This window comes from Macrobrachium rosenbergii, chromosome 36, assembly GCF_040412425.1.
Source record: "Macrobrachium rosenbergii isolate ZJJX-2024 chromosome 36, ASM4041242v1, whole genome shotgun sequence".
NCBI lineage: Eukaryota > Metazoa > Arthropoda > Malacostraca > Decapoda > Palaemonidae > Macrobrachium > Macrobrachium rosenbergii.
The window spans coordinates 15,706,752-15,725,040 of NC_089776.1; the positions used below are offsets into that span (position 1 = coordinate 15,706,752).

The window sequence follows — 18,289 nt, forward strand, 5'->3', positions numbered from 1 at the left end:
GAAGTCCGAAAAGCGCCATAGAGCCTGTACTATAAAGTTAAAGAGTTCAGTACATGCAAGGGACCCTCCTGCGTCAGTGCATGAAACTGCTGTTCATTTTCAGTGTTGACATTAACGCTGATTTACGTCATATATACATATATACATACGTACATACACACACACACAAATAATTATATACATACATACATACCAATCTAATTACTTCAAACAACTGAAGTATCTTCAATATATGTATGTATATATATATATATATATATATATATATATATATATATATATACACACACACACACACACACACACACACACACACACACACATATATATATATATATATATATATATATATATATATATATATATATATATATGACATTAAGCTGTTCTCCAAAACAGGAGGTGGCTCCACAGTAAAAGTGAAGGTAATGTTCCCATTCACGCTTAAAACGCTAAATCGTGGATGAAACCCCGGAGCAGAAAGCTTCCACAACACCTGCCGCTTCGTACACTTCCACAGAAGGTTCGCCAGCAGGGCGTCGAACCCCCCACACTCACCGGCATTCGCCTCCCTTGCACTCATTGTCTCCTTTCCTAGAAGCGGAGGGTCCTCCTTTCCAGCAACTCAATTTATCTATCTACCTCTTTCTAGATCTTCCCCTTCTCTTCCCAACACTCCCAGTTCTATTCTCTGTTCGCTAATCTATCATCCTCTTTTCTTCCCAGACGACTGAACCATCGAAAAACACTCTCAAACATCCTTTCACCTTCATAAATCCTTTACCACCTCTTCATCTCCACAAATTCGACCTTCTTTCTTACATTTGCATTCAATCATCCTTTTTTTACATTCCAAGCGTGACTCCCACATACACTCCAAATTTCCTCCTAATCTTCTGCTCACATCCTGTTGTCTTTCTCACTTCACCTACTTTATGACTCAACTCTTCTACCATCCTAAAATAATCTGAAATATTTTCTCACCGTCCATGCCAACATTCATTGTTCCATCTTCTTGCTTCCCATTTACCCTCACAGCCATAGTCTTCATACGTTTACTCTTAACTTTTTCCTCTTGCACCCATTCGATCATCTCTGCTGGTTCTCTTCATTGGCATCAACCAGTGATGTAACGTCTGCGAACATCTGGCAATCCACACTCCATTCACAACCTGACTTATCCCACAATTTTGCACCTACACCTACTGTCTTTTCTCTTGGAGTTAGTTAGTTGTAAATGATTTGTTTAACCAGACCTCCTTTTCTCTTGGAAACTTAACATATCCTAGTCTCAGACCCATCTTTAAACATGTACATACAGGTGTATGTATGTATGTATGTATATACATGTGTGTGTATAAACACCCTGGATTGCTCACTTATAAGATCTTAGGGGGAAAATACCAGACAGTAGGGGTTAAGTAGAGCCACAAGTATTGGAGTGAGTGGAAAGTGTTAGGAACTGTCTGACACAAACACCTCAAGCGTTGGACTTTTATGTGTCCCCAAGGAACACATGAAGGGTAGATAGTTGTTTACTCTGTCTAAATCTCATTCAATTAAGCTCATTCTGTGTTTTCTATCCTTTACTGGCCAGAAACCTTTCCCATAACCCGCAGGTATGAGCCAACGACGCCGTCCGAAGTGATGCCCTAAGCAACATATACGAGGCCTTATAAGGTGATAGCAGCCTCCATCTTGGGTTAAATCTACTCTCAATCACGGGGAATCTCTGCCCGACTGAGCATCAAGCTGTGGGCTGGCAGAACTCACTTTCTCACACTGGACTGATCAAGCCAGCCCATTACCAGAAACTGCCCAATAGAACTCGGGTCACGCCGACGGAGATTTGTGTGTGCAAGAAGTATCAGGAAGCAAATACGGAGTGTTATTAGTGCAGTTATCTACGTAGCCGTTCCTCTGTGTTCCCAATTGCCTGAAGAATCCCCCCATAATGAGACAGATAGAAATTCATTGCCGACAGGCTTAAGGTCCCCTTGCAAGAGGCCAATTAAATGTACAACTGATGGATTATTACTCCATTCAGTGAATTGTTGTCGAGCCTCTTGTCTATTTGTTTACTTTAGTGAGATTTGTTCATCATTCCCACTGTTAAATCTACCATGTTGTGTGTGTAAATAAATCGGTGTTAAAAACATATCTTCACTTGGCGACCTTCCAACTTTTAATTATTCTTCCATTATTCTGTTTGTGGGCTTATGTGGGGTTTTCGTATGGCTAAGATTATTAAGGTAAAGTACGAGACAGTCAAACCCTCGTAACCCATAACAATATATATTTATTTATACATGTACAGTATATATATATGTGTGTATGCATATATAATTTCGCATCGGGAGCGTTATTTCGTTTAAACATAACTAAAACAGTGGAACTTCTCTCTCTCTCGTCCACGTCTAGAAAGTCATTTTTTCGTCCATGAAGTGACTCACGATGGTTAAAAACATAAATTCACAGATAACCAACCCATCAACAAATGAGGTTCATGAGCGCGCAGTGTGTACAGTATGATTTTAAGACAACGGAAAATTAAGAGGCGAATAAAACAAATCAGAATATAAATGAAAAACAAGACAACAACTTACCTTGGCCAGAGGATCCACTGCTGGAGGATCCCCGGGAGGGGCCGCCGCCCCCCATTTGTCCTCCGCCCATCTTGCCTCCCGCCCTCCCGCCCGCGCCCTCCATGGCTCCCTCGCTGCCGCCCTCACCATCCAATACGTCCTCCACTACGTGTGGGACCTGTTCGGGACAACAAGACTTTAGTTATTTTCAGTCATCATATAAGATAAATTGGCGTCACAAATGCGATGGCCATCAAAACGGGTCATGTGCAATAAGATAAGATTATAAATGCAACATAAGAATTCTTAAAAAAATAAACTCTTGAACAACTGGAGTTTTCTTATTTTTATTTGCTTATTATTACCAACATCCGTCGTAATCACAAAGGTCAAATCTGGAAATGCACAATGAGGCCAAATTAAATATGGAGAAAAATCCTGATTTCCTTAAAATGGAGAGAATGCGAACCACTTTAATAATATTTATCTTATGAAGAAATCAACCTACTTTTACAAGAAATAGCTACAGGGTTCTTTATACATTGACTGAACTAATGTACTAGCAAAGAAACTCAAGTTGTATGTAAACAGTGAGTACGAATGAACAGTATATCAGCAAGGAGGAGCATACTACACAGAAGCTCAAATAGGCTGAATTTTCAAGTCGAAAATAGCTGAATTTTTTCTTTACGAGGACTCAGAAGATGTTGTGATCTGCTTCTCCTGAAAAATTGCTCTCATTTACAATCATCTGCTTTTTTTTTTTTTAACAAGACAGATTTCACTGCACTTAAGGCGAGTCCTTTACCTCAGGTGGTCATGCACAGCCTGCCCAGCGACCTCGTCCAATAAATAAACTGTAAATTGCTTGTTTCGCTGCCTCTGTCTTTCCCTTAAGTGCCAAGCTCTGGATTATATTCTTGCTTTCGTGTTCCCTGATTCTGACAATCTTCCTTACCTACCATTATATTCTATCACTGTTATCGAAGTTTTGACCTCCACTTACTTTACCCCCTCCCTTCTGTTTCGCCCTTCCTTTGGGCCCGGGCTTGTTAAGGGCATAAGGTTCCTCGTTCCACGTGGGCTCCTAATGAAGAAAAATCGTGCCTCAATAAACAGCTGTTTCTGATTGCTCGGTGCCTCCAACAAACGGGGACTTCCCACGCATCTCGCTTGCTGACGATGTTATCAGCGGTAGTCTGTGTCTATTCTAATAACCTCGTTATAAATTCAATGATAGCGGGCATCTTGGTCTGATAGAATGGCCAAAAGATAAGATCCATATCGATGTCTTATTACGTCCATTTATAATATCTATCTCTGTTTCTCTCCACCGTGCTTGAGACGCGCGCGCACTTACACCAGTGGAACTGGAGATATAAAAACTATATTCTACTGGTGTCTATATTTAAGAAAGAGTCATTACGCTCTTTCTAATTCTTCCACCGTATTAAGGAAGGGAAAGTCATGATAAGGAAAAATACAGTTCCGTATGATGAGCGGATGTAAGCTATGAATACCACGTACGGAATACTTCATAACAACAGCTGTTTCATCGGCTCGTCAGGGTGCGCTTCCTACCCTACAATCATTGCTCCATTCACCTCTGCATTGTAGGTAACTACCGTTTCGTGCATATTAATGACCTTCCTTTCTAAGTTAAGTATACCTCAGTTTAACCAGACCACTGAGCTGATTAACAGCTCTCCTAGGGCTGGCCCGAAGATTAGACTTACTTTACGTGGCTGAGAACCAATTGGTTACCTAGTAACGGGACCTACGGCTTATTGTGGAATCCGAACCACATTATAGCGAGAAATGAATTTCTATCACCAGAAATAAATTCCTCTCATTCTTCACTGGCCGGCTGGAGACTCGAACTCGGGCCTAGCAGAGTGCTATCCGAGAACTCTACCGACTCGTCCAACGAGGAACTACTTTTCTTTCTAACACCACTGTCTATTCAGTTCAAGCCTTCCAAGGTCTCTCTTTTCCTTTGCCTCCTAACACATTCGAATTATACTCTCTTTTCCACACTACATTGCTCCATTCTTTCCACACAGCTCTACCAAGTCAGAACACTCAGATCTATCTCTTCACCAGTTCTAGGTATCTCCGCATTTCTCACAATTAACGTTATTGTTATGCTGCATATACTAAAAAACCGTCCTTCTCAACAGCTCTAATCTCTCCTCTTCCATAAGCATTCAGCATCCACAATTCACTTCCATACATGGGAGATGGCACAACAACTCCTTCATACATTCCTTTCTTGGCTACCGTACTGTAGACTCTCCAGGTCTCTTCCTAACACACACACACACACACACACACACATATATATATGTATATATATTATATATATCCCTCTTGGTGTAATCAGCAGTATTCACGACTAACAAGTAATAAAACGGGAGGATGTACCACTGCTCACCTAAGCAATGAATTATATAGTCATACGATTGTGGTCGTCGCAACCAGAGTTAAAAAAAATCTATCACCCTTATCTTTAAAAATTTGCTCATGATCCTGAAAGCTAGAACTTCCTGGTGCCACCCGTCCAAAGGGAAAAGGCACGCACACACACACACACACACACACACACACACACACACACACACATATATATATATATATATATATATATATATATATATATATATATATATATATATATAATGCATACCTGTGTATACGTATATAAATATATATATATATATATATATATCTATATATAGATGTATATATATACAGTATATATATATATATATATATATATATATATATATATATATATATATATATATATATATATATATATATATATAGTGTGTGTGTATTTATGTAAGTAATTGAATGGCTGGCATGGAGAAGATTGCACAGTATATAATCATAAAATAAATATATTTTATTTATTATAAACTTTATTCAAGGACATCCCAGTGCTTCCCTTGACTACCTTTGTAATTTTCAACGAAATATTCTTTTCTGACAAATCGAGAACAGCCACAAATCTTGTTCTTTTCTGACAAATCGAGAACAACCATAAATCTTGTTCTTTTCTGACAAATCGAGAACAACCATAAATCTTGCCTGATTAGCATCAAATGCATGAGAATAAGATTAGAGGGGATAAAGACCGGAGACTACTGACAAAGTCAAAGATCACAGACTAATAAAGTAAAAGATAGGTAAAGACAACGAAAGATAAAAAAAAAAAACTCGTGAAGAAGGTAATATAAAACTTAGGACAGAGAAAATGTCATAAACAGATTGTCAAGAAAGAGAAGACGAGAAAGAAAAAAGAAGAGAGAGAGAGAGAGAGAGAGAGAGAGAGAGAGAGAGAGAGAGAGAGAGAGAGAGAGAGAGAGAGGTGGGTCTTCGTAAAAAGAATAAGGAGAGAAAATAAGTGAGGGGGGAAAGGAACTCCCAAAAAAAGGCGAGGGAGAAGGAGAACGAGAAGGAGAGAAAGGTTATCATTTCCTGGAGGGCGTTCACTAGGGCCAGCCTTTAGGGCCCCTAACATTTGACGATTTATAGTTGTTCATAACATTGGATACCTCGTGTGTTTTTCTTTCTCTCTCTCTTGCTCTTGACTGCTTATGCATATTTATTCACTTCGCGTACTGTACACAGTTCTCTCTGTCTCTGTCGCTGTCTCCCTAACTGTCTCTCCATTTACAAAATTACTTTCAGGATTAAGAATTTAAGACAGCCTCTCTCTCTCTCTCTCTCTCTCTGTCGCTGTCTCCCTAACTATCTCTCCACTTACAAAATTACTTTCAGGATTAAGAATTTAAGACAACCTCTCTCTCTCTCTCATTTTGACTAAATTGTTTTAATGAAATCATTGTTGTATTCAAATATAAGACTCTCTCTCTCTCTCTCTCTCTCTCTCTCTCTCTCTCTCTCTCTCTCTCTCTCTCTCTCTCTCTCTCTCTCATTTTGACTAAATTGTTTTAATGAAATTATTATTGTATTCAAATATAAGACTCTCTCTCTCTCTCTCTCTCTCTCTCTCTCTCTCTCTCTCTCTCTCTCTCTCTCTCTCTCTCTCTCTCTCATTTTCTTAACTTATTTATGGTTTGACAAATAGAGACGCCAGAATGCAACCATAAAATCCGAAGTGACCCGATAAATGCCAATGAGAAGAAGCCACGCCCTCAGCCAACCCACACGCCGAACGCCCAAACCACTTCCACTTTCCAGAGACACATCCACGTACTTTAGGACACTTTCGCCTTCCTGAAACACGAGGCTGGTTCTGGAATTTAATAAAAAATGAGTTCCAGAACTGCTAAGATATTTTTTAAATCTAAAAGTTAATAAGACCACAAGAGGGAAAAGAACACAATTATTACATATCCCTTCCTAACCATCAATGCACAAAAGCAAAAAAAAGTATATAGATGGTAATCAAGCAGAATGACTGAATAAACCGATTCCTTTTTTTTCTGTCTGTTTACCTCAGGATTAGTTCTAGTGCACCTAGGTAATGAGATAGCCATCTCCCAATCTTATTATGGCTTGAAGTAAAAATTGCTGAAACCTGTGCACATTTCTCCGTTAAATATTTTCTAGATAATAATGACAACAGGACATCGAAGATCATCAGCAACAGCAAAAGCAGTTGCAATATCAGCAAAACCTGTAACGCTTCCTGGAAAAGAATAATAGCGTCTCCAGCTTTTCCACAGATACTATAAACAACTAAAATAATGTTTAATCACCCTTTCTCTAGCATATGCATTAAGATTATTCGGAAGCTCTGGAAGGTACCGGGGGTTGGAAGGCAACCAAGAACGTGTTGGATATATGGAATAAAAGAACTGTTGTAAAATAAGGGGCTTAATATCAAAGAAGAGGCAGAGCGATGCAAAATATGGCGAGAGGCGTTGAAAAGATGATAAGGAGACCGAGGCTAGAAGACTGCACATTGATTTTAAAGGGAGTGAGCATAATCTCTCAACAAGTACAGCAGAATGATAAACTGAAAAAACATTAGGCATGGTATTAAAAGGATAAAGAAATCATATACATATATATATATATATATGTATTGTATATCCTCTATATATATATATATATATATATATATATATATATATATATATATATATATATATATATATATATATATCACACATCTCGACTATCGACCTCACCGCGTAACAACTCCTCGCTGCTGGGAGAAAGAGCGCTGAACTGGTACAATACATGTACACAAAACCGGGGTCTAAGCGATGTCAGGCAGGGCAGCCGATCGGGACTACAAAGTCTATCCCAAAAGCCAAATCAAAGTCCTCCAAAAGAAGGCATCACGGTGACCCCATATAAAAATGGGAACAAGCTGGGAAGAAGATATATATGTGTGTGTATGTATGTATGTATATATATATATATATATATATATATATATATATATATATATATATATATATATATATATATATATATATATATCAGAAGAAAATAACAAAGGATTTTGATAAGATAGGAACATACTAAGATCACGGATTAAGGGAATTTCAAATCACTGACAAAACATGAGCATGGAACTCCAAAGTGTCACTGTGACCTCTCTGAAACTTCCAGGCATCAGCATTCATAACTACCTGGAGGTCTGCTTCAGAATTTATCTATAACGAGAATGCCATCTTTCCTTGAAAGTTTCTCTCTCTCTCTCTCTCTCTCTCTCTCTCTCTCTCTCTCTCTCTCTCTCTCTCTCTCTCTCTCTCTCTCTCTCTCTCTCTCTTTCGTCAAGCTTTGAAACTCTGTTCTTCATACCGTTTCCGATTCTCATAACCTTCCTTTGGGTGTGGGGGGCGGGGGGGGGGGCGGTTGGAGCTAAGTAACGAAGAGCATTAATTTGTCTATCCCATCAAACTCAACTTAGGATTATTGAAAATCCCGGGATTAATCTCACTTCATTTGGGTGTCAACTCAAATTCTATTTAAACCGCTGAAATGGTACCATCTTCTAAAAAAGATTTGTAAATAACAAAATCGTTTAGATTCAAAAGAATCTTCTAAAAAATGTTTTTTTTCTATAAAATCATTTAGTCTCATAAGTATCTTCTAATAAAAATATTTTTCTATAACAATCATTTAGAATTAATTGTATTTTCTAAAAAGATTGTTTTCCATAACAAAATCATGTAGATTCAAAAATATCTTCAAGAAAGAATGTTTTATTTATTAAAAAATCATTTAGATTCAACAGTATTTTCTAAAAAGAATGCTTTTTTATAGCAAAATCTTTTAGACTCAAAAGCATCTACTAAAAAGATTTTTTGTATAACATAATCATTTAGACTTGATAGTATCTTCTGAAAAGAATATTTTTATAACAATATCATTTACTTAAAAGTACCTTCTGAAAAGAATGATTTTTACAACAACATCATTCCGACTCAAAAGTATATTCTGAAATGAATGTTTTTGACAACAAAATCATTCCGACTCAAAAGTATCTTCTGAAAAGAATGTTTTTGACAACAAAATCATTTCGACCCAAAAGTATCTTCTGAAAAGAATGAGTTTTACAACAAAATCATTTCGACTCAAAAGTATCTTCTGAAAAGAATGTTTTTGACAACAAAATCATTTCGACTCAAAAGTATCTTCTGAAAAGAATGATTTTTACAACAAAATCAGTTCGACTCAAAAGTATCTTCTGAAAGAATGGTTTTTACAACAAAATCAGTTCGACTCAAAAGTATCTTCTGAAAAGAATGATTTTTACAACAAAACCAGTTCGACTCAAACGCATCTTCTGAAAAGAATGTTTTTGACAACAAATTCATTTCGACGCAAAAATATCTTCTGAAAAGAATGATTTTTCACAACTCAAAAATATCTTCTGAAAAGAATGTTTTTGACAACAAAATCATTTCGACGCAAAAATATCTTCTGAAAAGAATGATTTTTACAACAAAATCATTTCAACTCAAAAGTATCTTCTGAAAAGAATGTTTTTGACAACAAAATCATTTCGACTCAAAAATATCTTCTGAAATAATGATTTTTACAACAAAATCATTTCGACTCAAAACTATCTTCTGAAAAGAATGATTCTTACAACAAAATCAGTTCGACTCAAAGTATCTTCTGAAAAGAATGATTTTTACAAAAAAATCAGTTCGACTCAAACGCATCTTCTGGAAAGAAAGTTTTTGACAACAAATTCATTTCGACTCAAAAGTATCTTCTGAAAAATATGTTTTGAAAAAAATCATTTTTACTCAAAAAATCTTTTCAACAGTCACTCAAAAATATCTTCTGAAAAGAATGTTTTTGACAACAAAATCAGTTCGACTCAAAAATATCTTCTGAAAAAAATTTTTTGACAACAAAATCAGTTCGACTCAAAAATATCTTCTGAAAAGAATGTTTTTGACAAAAAAACCATTTCGACTCAAAACTATCTTCTGAAAAAAATTATTTTTACAACAAAATCATTTCGACTCAAAAAATATCTTCTGAAAAGAACGTTTTTGGCAACAAAATCATTTCGACTCAAAACTATCTTCTGAAAAGAATGTTTTTGACAACAAAATCATTTCTACTCAAAAGTATCTTCTGAAAATAATGTTTTTAACAACAAAATCATTTCGACTCAAAAGTACCTTCTGAAAAATATGATTTTTACAACAAAATCATTTCGACTCAGAAGTATCTTCTGAAAAGAATATTTTTGACTAAAAAATCAGTTCGACTCAAAAGTATCTTCTGAAAAGAATATTTTTGACGACAAAATCATTTCGACTCAAAAATATCTTCTGAAAAGAATTATTTTTACAACAAAATCATTTCGACTTAAAAGTGTCTTCTGAAAAGAATGATTTTTACAACAATATCATTTCGACTCAAAAATATCTTCTGAAAAGAATATTTTTTGACAACAAAATCGTTTCGACTCGCAGGCTAAATGTAAAATTATAATAATTATTACCACTGATGCATTAAAATGCATTCAGGTGTTTACTACTTAAGAATTCTTTATACCGTATTAAGGGTCGATGTTTGCCTCACTTTCTTCTCATACTTGATATAAAAGCACATAACACTGACAGTAATACAATATCAGTTCTAATTACATGGCAACAGATAATTCATATACTGTATATATATATATATATATATATATATATATATATATATATATATATATATACATACACACACATATATATATACACACACACATACATACACATACACACACACATATATATATATATATATATATATATATGTTGATATTGTGAACCTTTTCCACATTGTTCATTCTTGATTCACCAAGATGAACGCTCCGGTGGTGGTTGTATTGCTTTCCTATGAGAAGAAAATTATCATTGGTGATGGTAAACATGACTGATTACTCATAAAAGTAGAAGTACTGCATTAAAAGGAATTGTGGCCATTCTTATAATAAATAATGCGGTTTATTCATTATGCTCAAGAATCACGACTCCATACATGCTTTGAACTGTTCAGTCTTCAAGCTCTCTTATCAGTGGTAGTAACCTATAGTCTCTAAAATTCTTTACTCTCTCTCTCTCTCTTTGTGTTTGCATCATAACTACGACGGCGCAAGCCACCACACAACACGTGCCTTTTACCGAACCGCCCGTTACACAAATAGCGGCAGTCCATTTGCCTATCGCTGCGCACGAGACCGTCCCGAGCGCTATCAAAAAACACGCCTGTTCTCACCTCAGGCTGATTCAGAACAATCGCACGTTGATGAATAATAACATCAGTTACGTTGCTGATAACTGTTGACGACGGTGTACATACAGAAACTCCAGTTGCCTGAACGGGAGCTCCTACCTCCTTTGTCAAAGGGGAAGGGCCGTTTGTGTTCAGTAATTACCATGGAATTCCTTTCATCAACTGGTATAGCTTCACTTTATGTATGTATGTGTATACAGTATATTCATATATATACACATATATATACATACACATATATATATATATATATATATATATATATATATATATATATATACACTGTATATATAGCAATAAACAGTTTCTCCAAGTGAGTTGGGGAGGGGGTATAATAATATAAAACGGACGGCAATGGTCATTGCTTTGCTGATCCCTTAACTCTAATGCGTGCGCAAATACACATTTATTAGACAAAAACTCACACACAAACACACAGGCATATACATATATTACATACATATACATTATATATGTAATATATATATGTATACTCGCATCATATTGGCTTGAAATCGCCAGAATGTAACATTGGGAAAAATGAAACATTATACATGAATCCAGACCGTTTAGCCTTCGGTGCTCCAAGACATCTTCAAGACATGTATATGTGTGTGTATGTATGTATGTATGTATGTATGTATGTATGTATGTATATATATATATATATATATATAAATGTATGTGTGTTTGTGTGTGTGTGTATTTTTATCACATCACTGTAAAATTTTTATTCACAAACATTAAGCTAAAAATGTCATTTAACTAACATCCAATTCGCCCTACTTGGGAAATAATACCGAAAGGGAATTGCAATTGAAAAGTGATAATCACCTCGTGGAATCGAACCACCAACAGTAATTACATATATATACACATTATATATATATTTATATTTATGTATATATATGTAAATATATCCATATATATATATATACAATTATGTGTATGTATGCACACACATAGGCTATACATATATATGTGTAAATATATCCATATATATAATTATGTGTATGTATACATACACATGTGTATATATGTATGTATACAAATATATATACATACACTGTATGTGCACGAGTAATTATGCCTACACAGAAATATGAAATCACATATAAAGTAAAGTAACTGATGATCATATTAAACTTTCAAATGTTATTTAAAGTTCTTAAACATAGTGAATTGACAAACAAATAAAAAATTCTTATCATTATTAATGTTGTTGCCGAGCAATAAAATTGTTACCATTATTTCTAAAGGAAAATTCATTTCTTTTCGTCTTCGAGCATACTATACAGAAAGTTGAAGCAGAAAGCCATCTACTATATAGGTCAAGTATCCACGATTGGACAATACACCGCAAGTCGAAATGTTTAGACGCAGTAACGCAACGTGACCCAAGAAGAGGAAGAGTTCGAGGAGAATTTAAATTAGGAGAGGAGAAAATCACACAGCAGGTAAATGCGGTCTCCTGTTCCATATTCCGTTTCCTGCAGGATCCCCGTATGCACACTGACCTCGCAAATGACGAGGAGCAACCCGAAACGCATTATCGACGTCGCAGTCGCAGCAAATATGAACAACCCCGAGACCTCTTGAGTCAAGCTAAATCGCTCTGAACTTTTCCCAAATGGCCGGCCACGCAGCCCTCCTTCGAATTCTAGGTCCTCCCCCATGTCCCAGCGAGAATCCCAGGCACTAACCCAACCCCCTCCCCACAAGGGAACCAAAGTCTCCCGATCCCCTAACAGTGCCCCACCCTCTCATTCTTACTTAGGCCCTCCCCTAGTCAAGTAGTCCCCCACCTAACCTACCCTCCTCAATCCTAACCCCTCCCAACAACCAAAAAGCAGACCGCATCCCCACCTCCCCCAACCCCGGCCAATAACTCCAACAACACCCTACCCCGGGGGTGTTTCAAAGGAACTCCTGCTCTATAGCCCTCGGCGGAAATACTCCAATTACTGTAGGTTTTCGGTTGTGTCGTTTGCTCTTTATTTATTTCTTTTTTTGTGTTTACTGATGTCGTGCTCACTGACCTTAAATACTACACACATATTTTTGTATTAAATTATCAGCGGTTCAAGTATATTTTTAATGTATAAAAAATACTCTGCATAAAAGACGCCAAATAAAATTATTACATATGTAAAACTCTACATATTCATATAACTAATCATTACAGATATGAACGAACGGCTGTCACAACTACCATCATTACTACAGTACTACCTCAGCAACAATAATGACGACGAAAATATTTGAAAAAAGTAAAGCACAGCAACATGGTCCGGCGAAGATTACGTCATGTGACCTACTTCCAGCTCCTAGGGTAATTCATCAGTCACACTGCTGAAGGAACCGAAAGGAAACGACACCGAACCAGCTCTTCTTCCGTTGCAAATTGCTAACGGCAAGTATCAAAGCTTTTCCTCTCACAGGAAACCAACAGAAATGAACGGAAAGGAATAGTTTTATACATTTGGTGTCCGCAGCATATACTGTGTATACATTATATGTATATATAGATATATATTTATATATACATATATATATATATATATATATATATATATATATATATATATATATATGAGTATGTGAGTGTTTCTTGCACATTTGAAGGATATCTTGTTTGCAATATATTCACCACCTACTACTGTACTTACACATAATTCTAAGCAAAGACGATAAAATAAACGACAGTGCAGTGAAATAGTTCTAAGTTCGCTACACGGTATAAATCAACTTGATAATGATATGTTAAATTATGAATAATTGTTGGTTATTTATTACAATGTCTTAAGTTAAGGCAACTATCTCGAGTCATAAGCTTCGAAGGATACTTAATATAAACATTATGTAAAATGAGACTTGTCTCTCTCTTTTTCTCTCATAGCACGCCCTCCTTACTCTTTCTCTTAATATGGGTTAGTTTTACTATATTCCCTCTCCTACGAATTTACAGCAGTTTTTGCAAGCATTCTCTCTCTCTCTCTCTCTCTCTCTCTCTCTCTCTCTCTGAGTCTTCATCTTCTTTAATGCACAGCAGTTTTTAAAAAATTTTCCTCATGTTATGCGATAGTACTTGATCTATCTCTCTCTCTCTCTCTCTCTCTTCAAGAAGTACGCTGACTTGAGATTAAACTTACGGGAGTGTAATAAAATTTAAAGATCTTCGGTCTCTGACTAAATAAGCAAAGCCGGAAAAGAGAGAGAGAGAGACGCTCACAAACTCAGTTCTTGGTGTGGTGTTGTTTTGAAGTAAGTTGCCTTAATCCTGATTGGCTTGATGTCAATAATTAATTTAAGTAATTTTATGATGAGTTAATCTTAGGGTCAATAACGTTGTAACAAAAGTAAGTTGGATTGGGGTAAATGTCCTTAAAAATAGATTAAAATTAAGTAACTATAGGATAAGTTACCTTAAGGAATTTATCATGGGTAATTGCCTTCATAAGCCATTTTACCGGGAAGCAAATGGATGGAGTCTAGAAAGTATATAACCAATTAAAATGTAACTAATTATGTCATAACCAACTACACATTCAACTACAAACACACCCTAACCAGTCAGTTACATAATGCTCTATCAAACACACCATAAGGACTGGGAAACATCGTGACAAACGCAAAACGTAACCAATCAGGCAACCCTTGACCTGCCAGAAGAACCCATAAGAAACCAGCATACCAAAGCAATCTGACGAGCCTTAACCAGTCAGACACGCCGTAACGAATTAAACGCAACCCAACCAACCAAACACTGAGCATGAACAGAGACAAGCATTAACCCTCATGGACGCGGTGAGTCTCAAACTACGCGTAGCAGTCAGAGACACAATAACAAACCAGTTTTTGGGATAGTCTAAACAGCGCATGTGTTTATTGGCGACTGGTGGAAAAACTACAATCATTAAGGTCAGTAAACACATGAATTTATATTCCCCGTCGTATATCAAAGCTTTCATAACAAGCGCACTGAATGAAATAAAAATGTTTCATTTACATAACACCGATAAATAGGATTGTTCTGGGAAACTTGCATTTAAAAAATAGTGTGCAGTTTTCCGTCCGGCAAAACGACAATGAGTGAGAGAGAAAGAGGAACACATTGTTGTAAATTCTTACAAACACTGATGATCAACAAGGCCATTTGGTAAATGGAGTGAGCGCGCTCGCACTCTGGAACAACAATATTAGTCTGATGTAACTACATCAGAGCCTCGATGGCCAAGTCGGTTCTTCGGACTTCATAGAGGGCTGTGGCGCAGGTTCAAATCCGCAGCCGACCGGTCAGAGAGGCGGACACTTTGCTATCCGTGTAGACACCCCGGGATTATGTATGTAATCAACGGATAGGTTTGCTTAAAAGCAAATGGGTGTTACAGACTAATACACACACGAACAAAGCCACTCCAACATCTAAAAAACATAACAGACGCCTCACACGTCTCGACTGCCGACCTAACCGCGCAACTACTTCTCGCTGCTGGGAGAAAGGGCGCTGATGACTGGTACAATACATGTACGTATACGCTACAGGGGTCTAAGCGATGACAGGCGGGGCAGCCGATCGAGACTACGGTCTACCCCAAAGCCAAATCAAAGTCCTTCAATAAAAATTAAGTATACCTTAGTTTAACCAGACCACTGAGCTGATTAACAAGCTCTCCTAGGGCTGGCCCGAAGGATTAGACTTATTTTACGTGGCTAAGAACCAATTGGTTACCTAGCAATGGGACCTACAGCTTATTGTGGAATCCGAACCACATTATAGCGAGAAATGAATTTCTATCACCAGAAATAAATTCCTCTAATTCTTCATTAGCCGGCCGGAGACTCGAACTCGGGCCTAGCGAGTGCTAGTCGACAACTCTACCGACTCGCCCAACGAAGAACTTAAAGTCCTTCAAAAGAAGGCATCGTGCTTACTCCATACAAATGGGAAAAAAGCACGTAAAAAAAACGAAGTCTGATATAACTACATCAGAGTATCAACAACTCTCTCTCTCTCTCTCTCTCTCTCTCTCTCTCTCTCTCTCTCTCTCTCTCTCTCTCATGACTCAAACGAGAACATAGGCATATCGGAAAACGAAGACGCGGGATTCTTTCCTCCTCCACAACGGAGAGTCGAGATATCCCAACTTTCCCACAAAATGGAAACGAAATGAGAAAGAAGAATCAAGAAAATTATCGCCGTCTCACAATATTTTTCATCATAATCAGCAGAGCTAAAGTCTTCGAAAGTCTTATCTGCGTATGTATACAACCTGAGCTGTGTATTGTTGATTAATACAAATTCTTTATTTCAATCTATGTGAGCGTATATTCACAATGGTAATTCTACTTTGTGGAGGCCTGCTTAACAAGTTAGTGTGCTGCTTATTTTGTACATAATCGTCTCCTATTTATAATTATGTACACTGCATATACGCAGACAATTTTCATAAATACTATTATTACTACCCTAATTGTTTTCGCTTTCATTCCGTCTTTCTAGCTTGCGTGTGCAAAATGTTAGCTTTACAGATCTTGTAAACTGTTAGCCATATGATAAATAGAAATTATTACTAATAATATTTGTGTCGAAAGAAATGTCTTAACACGTTTTAAGACCCGAATATCCTGCTGTAAACTGAACCATCGTCAACACAAGACTGGCGTTACTCACTCAAACCAAAAAGTAAACCTTAATTAGAGGCGCAGCTTAAAAGATTTCACTCGGTCTTCGAGTACCCGGCCATGCAAACGCTTCAGGTATTTACCACCAGTCACAAATAAGACGACCTCGTTCCAAAATAATTGACGTCGTGACCCATTCGTCACTGAATGCAGTCACAATATAATTGGTAAGATCACACGACTGGGATGCATGTTGCATATCACTCTTATGTTCAATTACCTTCACTTTTAGTAAAAAGTAAAGAATTTTCAAAGCATAAACATATTCTTATGTGATCTCTGAATGGTCATTCTGAGTGGAATTTTAATCGCCGCTGAAGAAGCATAGCCTGAACCACGAAAGTGAGAAAAATATTTCTTCAACTCTCAAGTAGGGTTCAACTTACGTCTGAGATGATGTAATTTTTTTTGTCACTTAAGTAAACTGGCGTCGCAGCTAAAATAATAAAGTGTATCATTCGTTGCTTCTGTGATACTATCACTATTCAAAATAGGCAGAGGTTCATATTCAACAAGACCAAAAGAACATTAACTTTCTGAGGAAGATTCCCAAAAGCAGAATACCATTGTGTAAGAAAAAGAAGATTCAAAAACTGGCAGAAAGAAATGACCTTGAGCTTTCTCTAGAGCTAAAAATAAATACTTTTTTAATCTACTTATAAATTACAATGAACAAATCGTTTCTTAATGAATATGAAAGAACAGTGTCCCACCTAAAGATTTTACAGATCAAAACACGGAAGAATAGATCACTGGATCGATGAATGTTCCGTTAATACAAGGGAGTGGCCATTGGCATGGCCTTTAAGAAATAAAGTAGTAATAATAATAGGGCGTGGACAGCTTTTTTTTTTCTTTTTAATGATACCAGGGCATGCCATGCTGATACGTGGGCACGAACGACCATGAATTAACAAATAATCCGTTCGCATATCAAGAGGAGTCAATATAAACCCAAACAATTTTTCCGAAACGTATTGCTTAACACGCTGGCACCGCCGATAAGGCCGTACCACAAAGAAGGTCTTCGAGTGCGTCTCGATTATCTACCAACTCCGCTCTCTCGTCCTCGTTGTATGTATGCGTCTCTTGATGTTTCAGACACTTCGTGGAAGACGCAGAGGCCTTACTCTGAATTTCTCAAATCAAATAAGAGTAAAAGTTCAGAGGCAGCCTTCCCCATTTCGTTTTCTTCGTCGTTACCTCTCACACACGGAGAGCAATTTCGAAGGATGCTTGCACATCTCTGCTCCCTTTCAAGTCAGACTTTATTCCGTGACTGA

The 18,289-nt window shown here is 36.9% G+C and overlaps 1 protein-coding gene across 16 annotated transcripts in view; it reads right to left on the reverse strand.

The window, feature by feature from the left end:
* LOC136856665 (rho GTPase-activating protein 45-like) overlaps nt 1-18,289 on the reverse strand; it is a 596,905-nt gene that overhangs the window by 309,996 nt on the left and 268,620 nt on the right. For all 16 annotated transcript variants that reach the window (XR_010858450.1, XR_010858451.1, XR_010858449.1 and 13 more), the window contains one exon: nt 2,607-2,763. Coding sequence is in view for 13 of the 16 variants with exons in the window: in XM_067134707.1 (XP_066990808.1) it covers nt 2,607-2,763 (157 nt within the window). In the remaining 3 variants the exon portion in view is untranslated. The remainder of the gene's footprint in view (nt 1-2,606; nt 2,764-18,289) is intronic.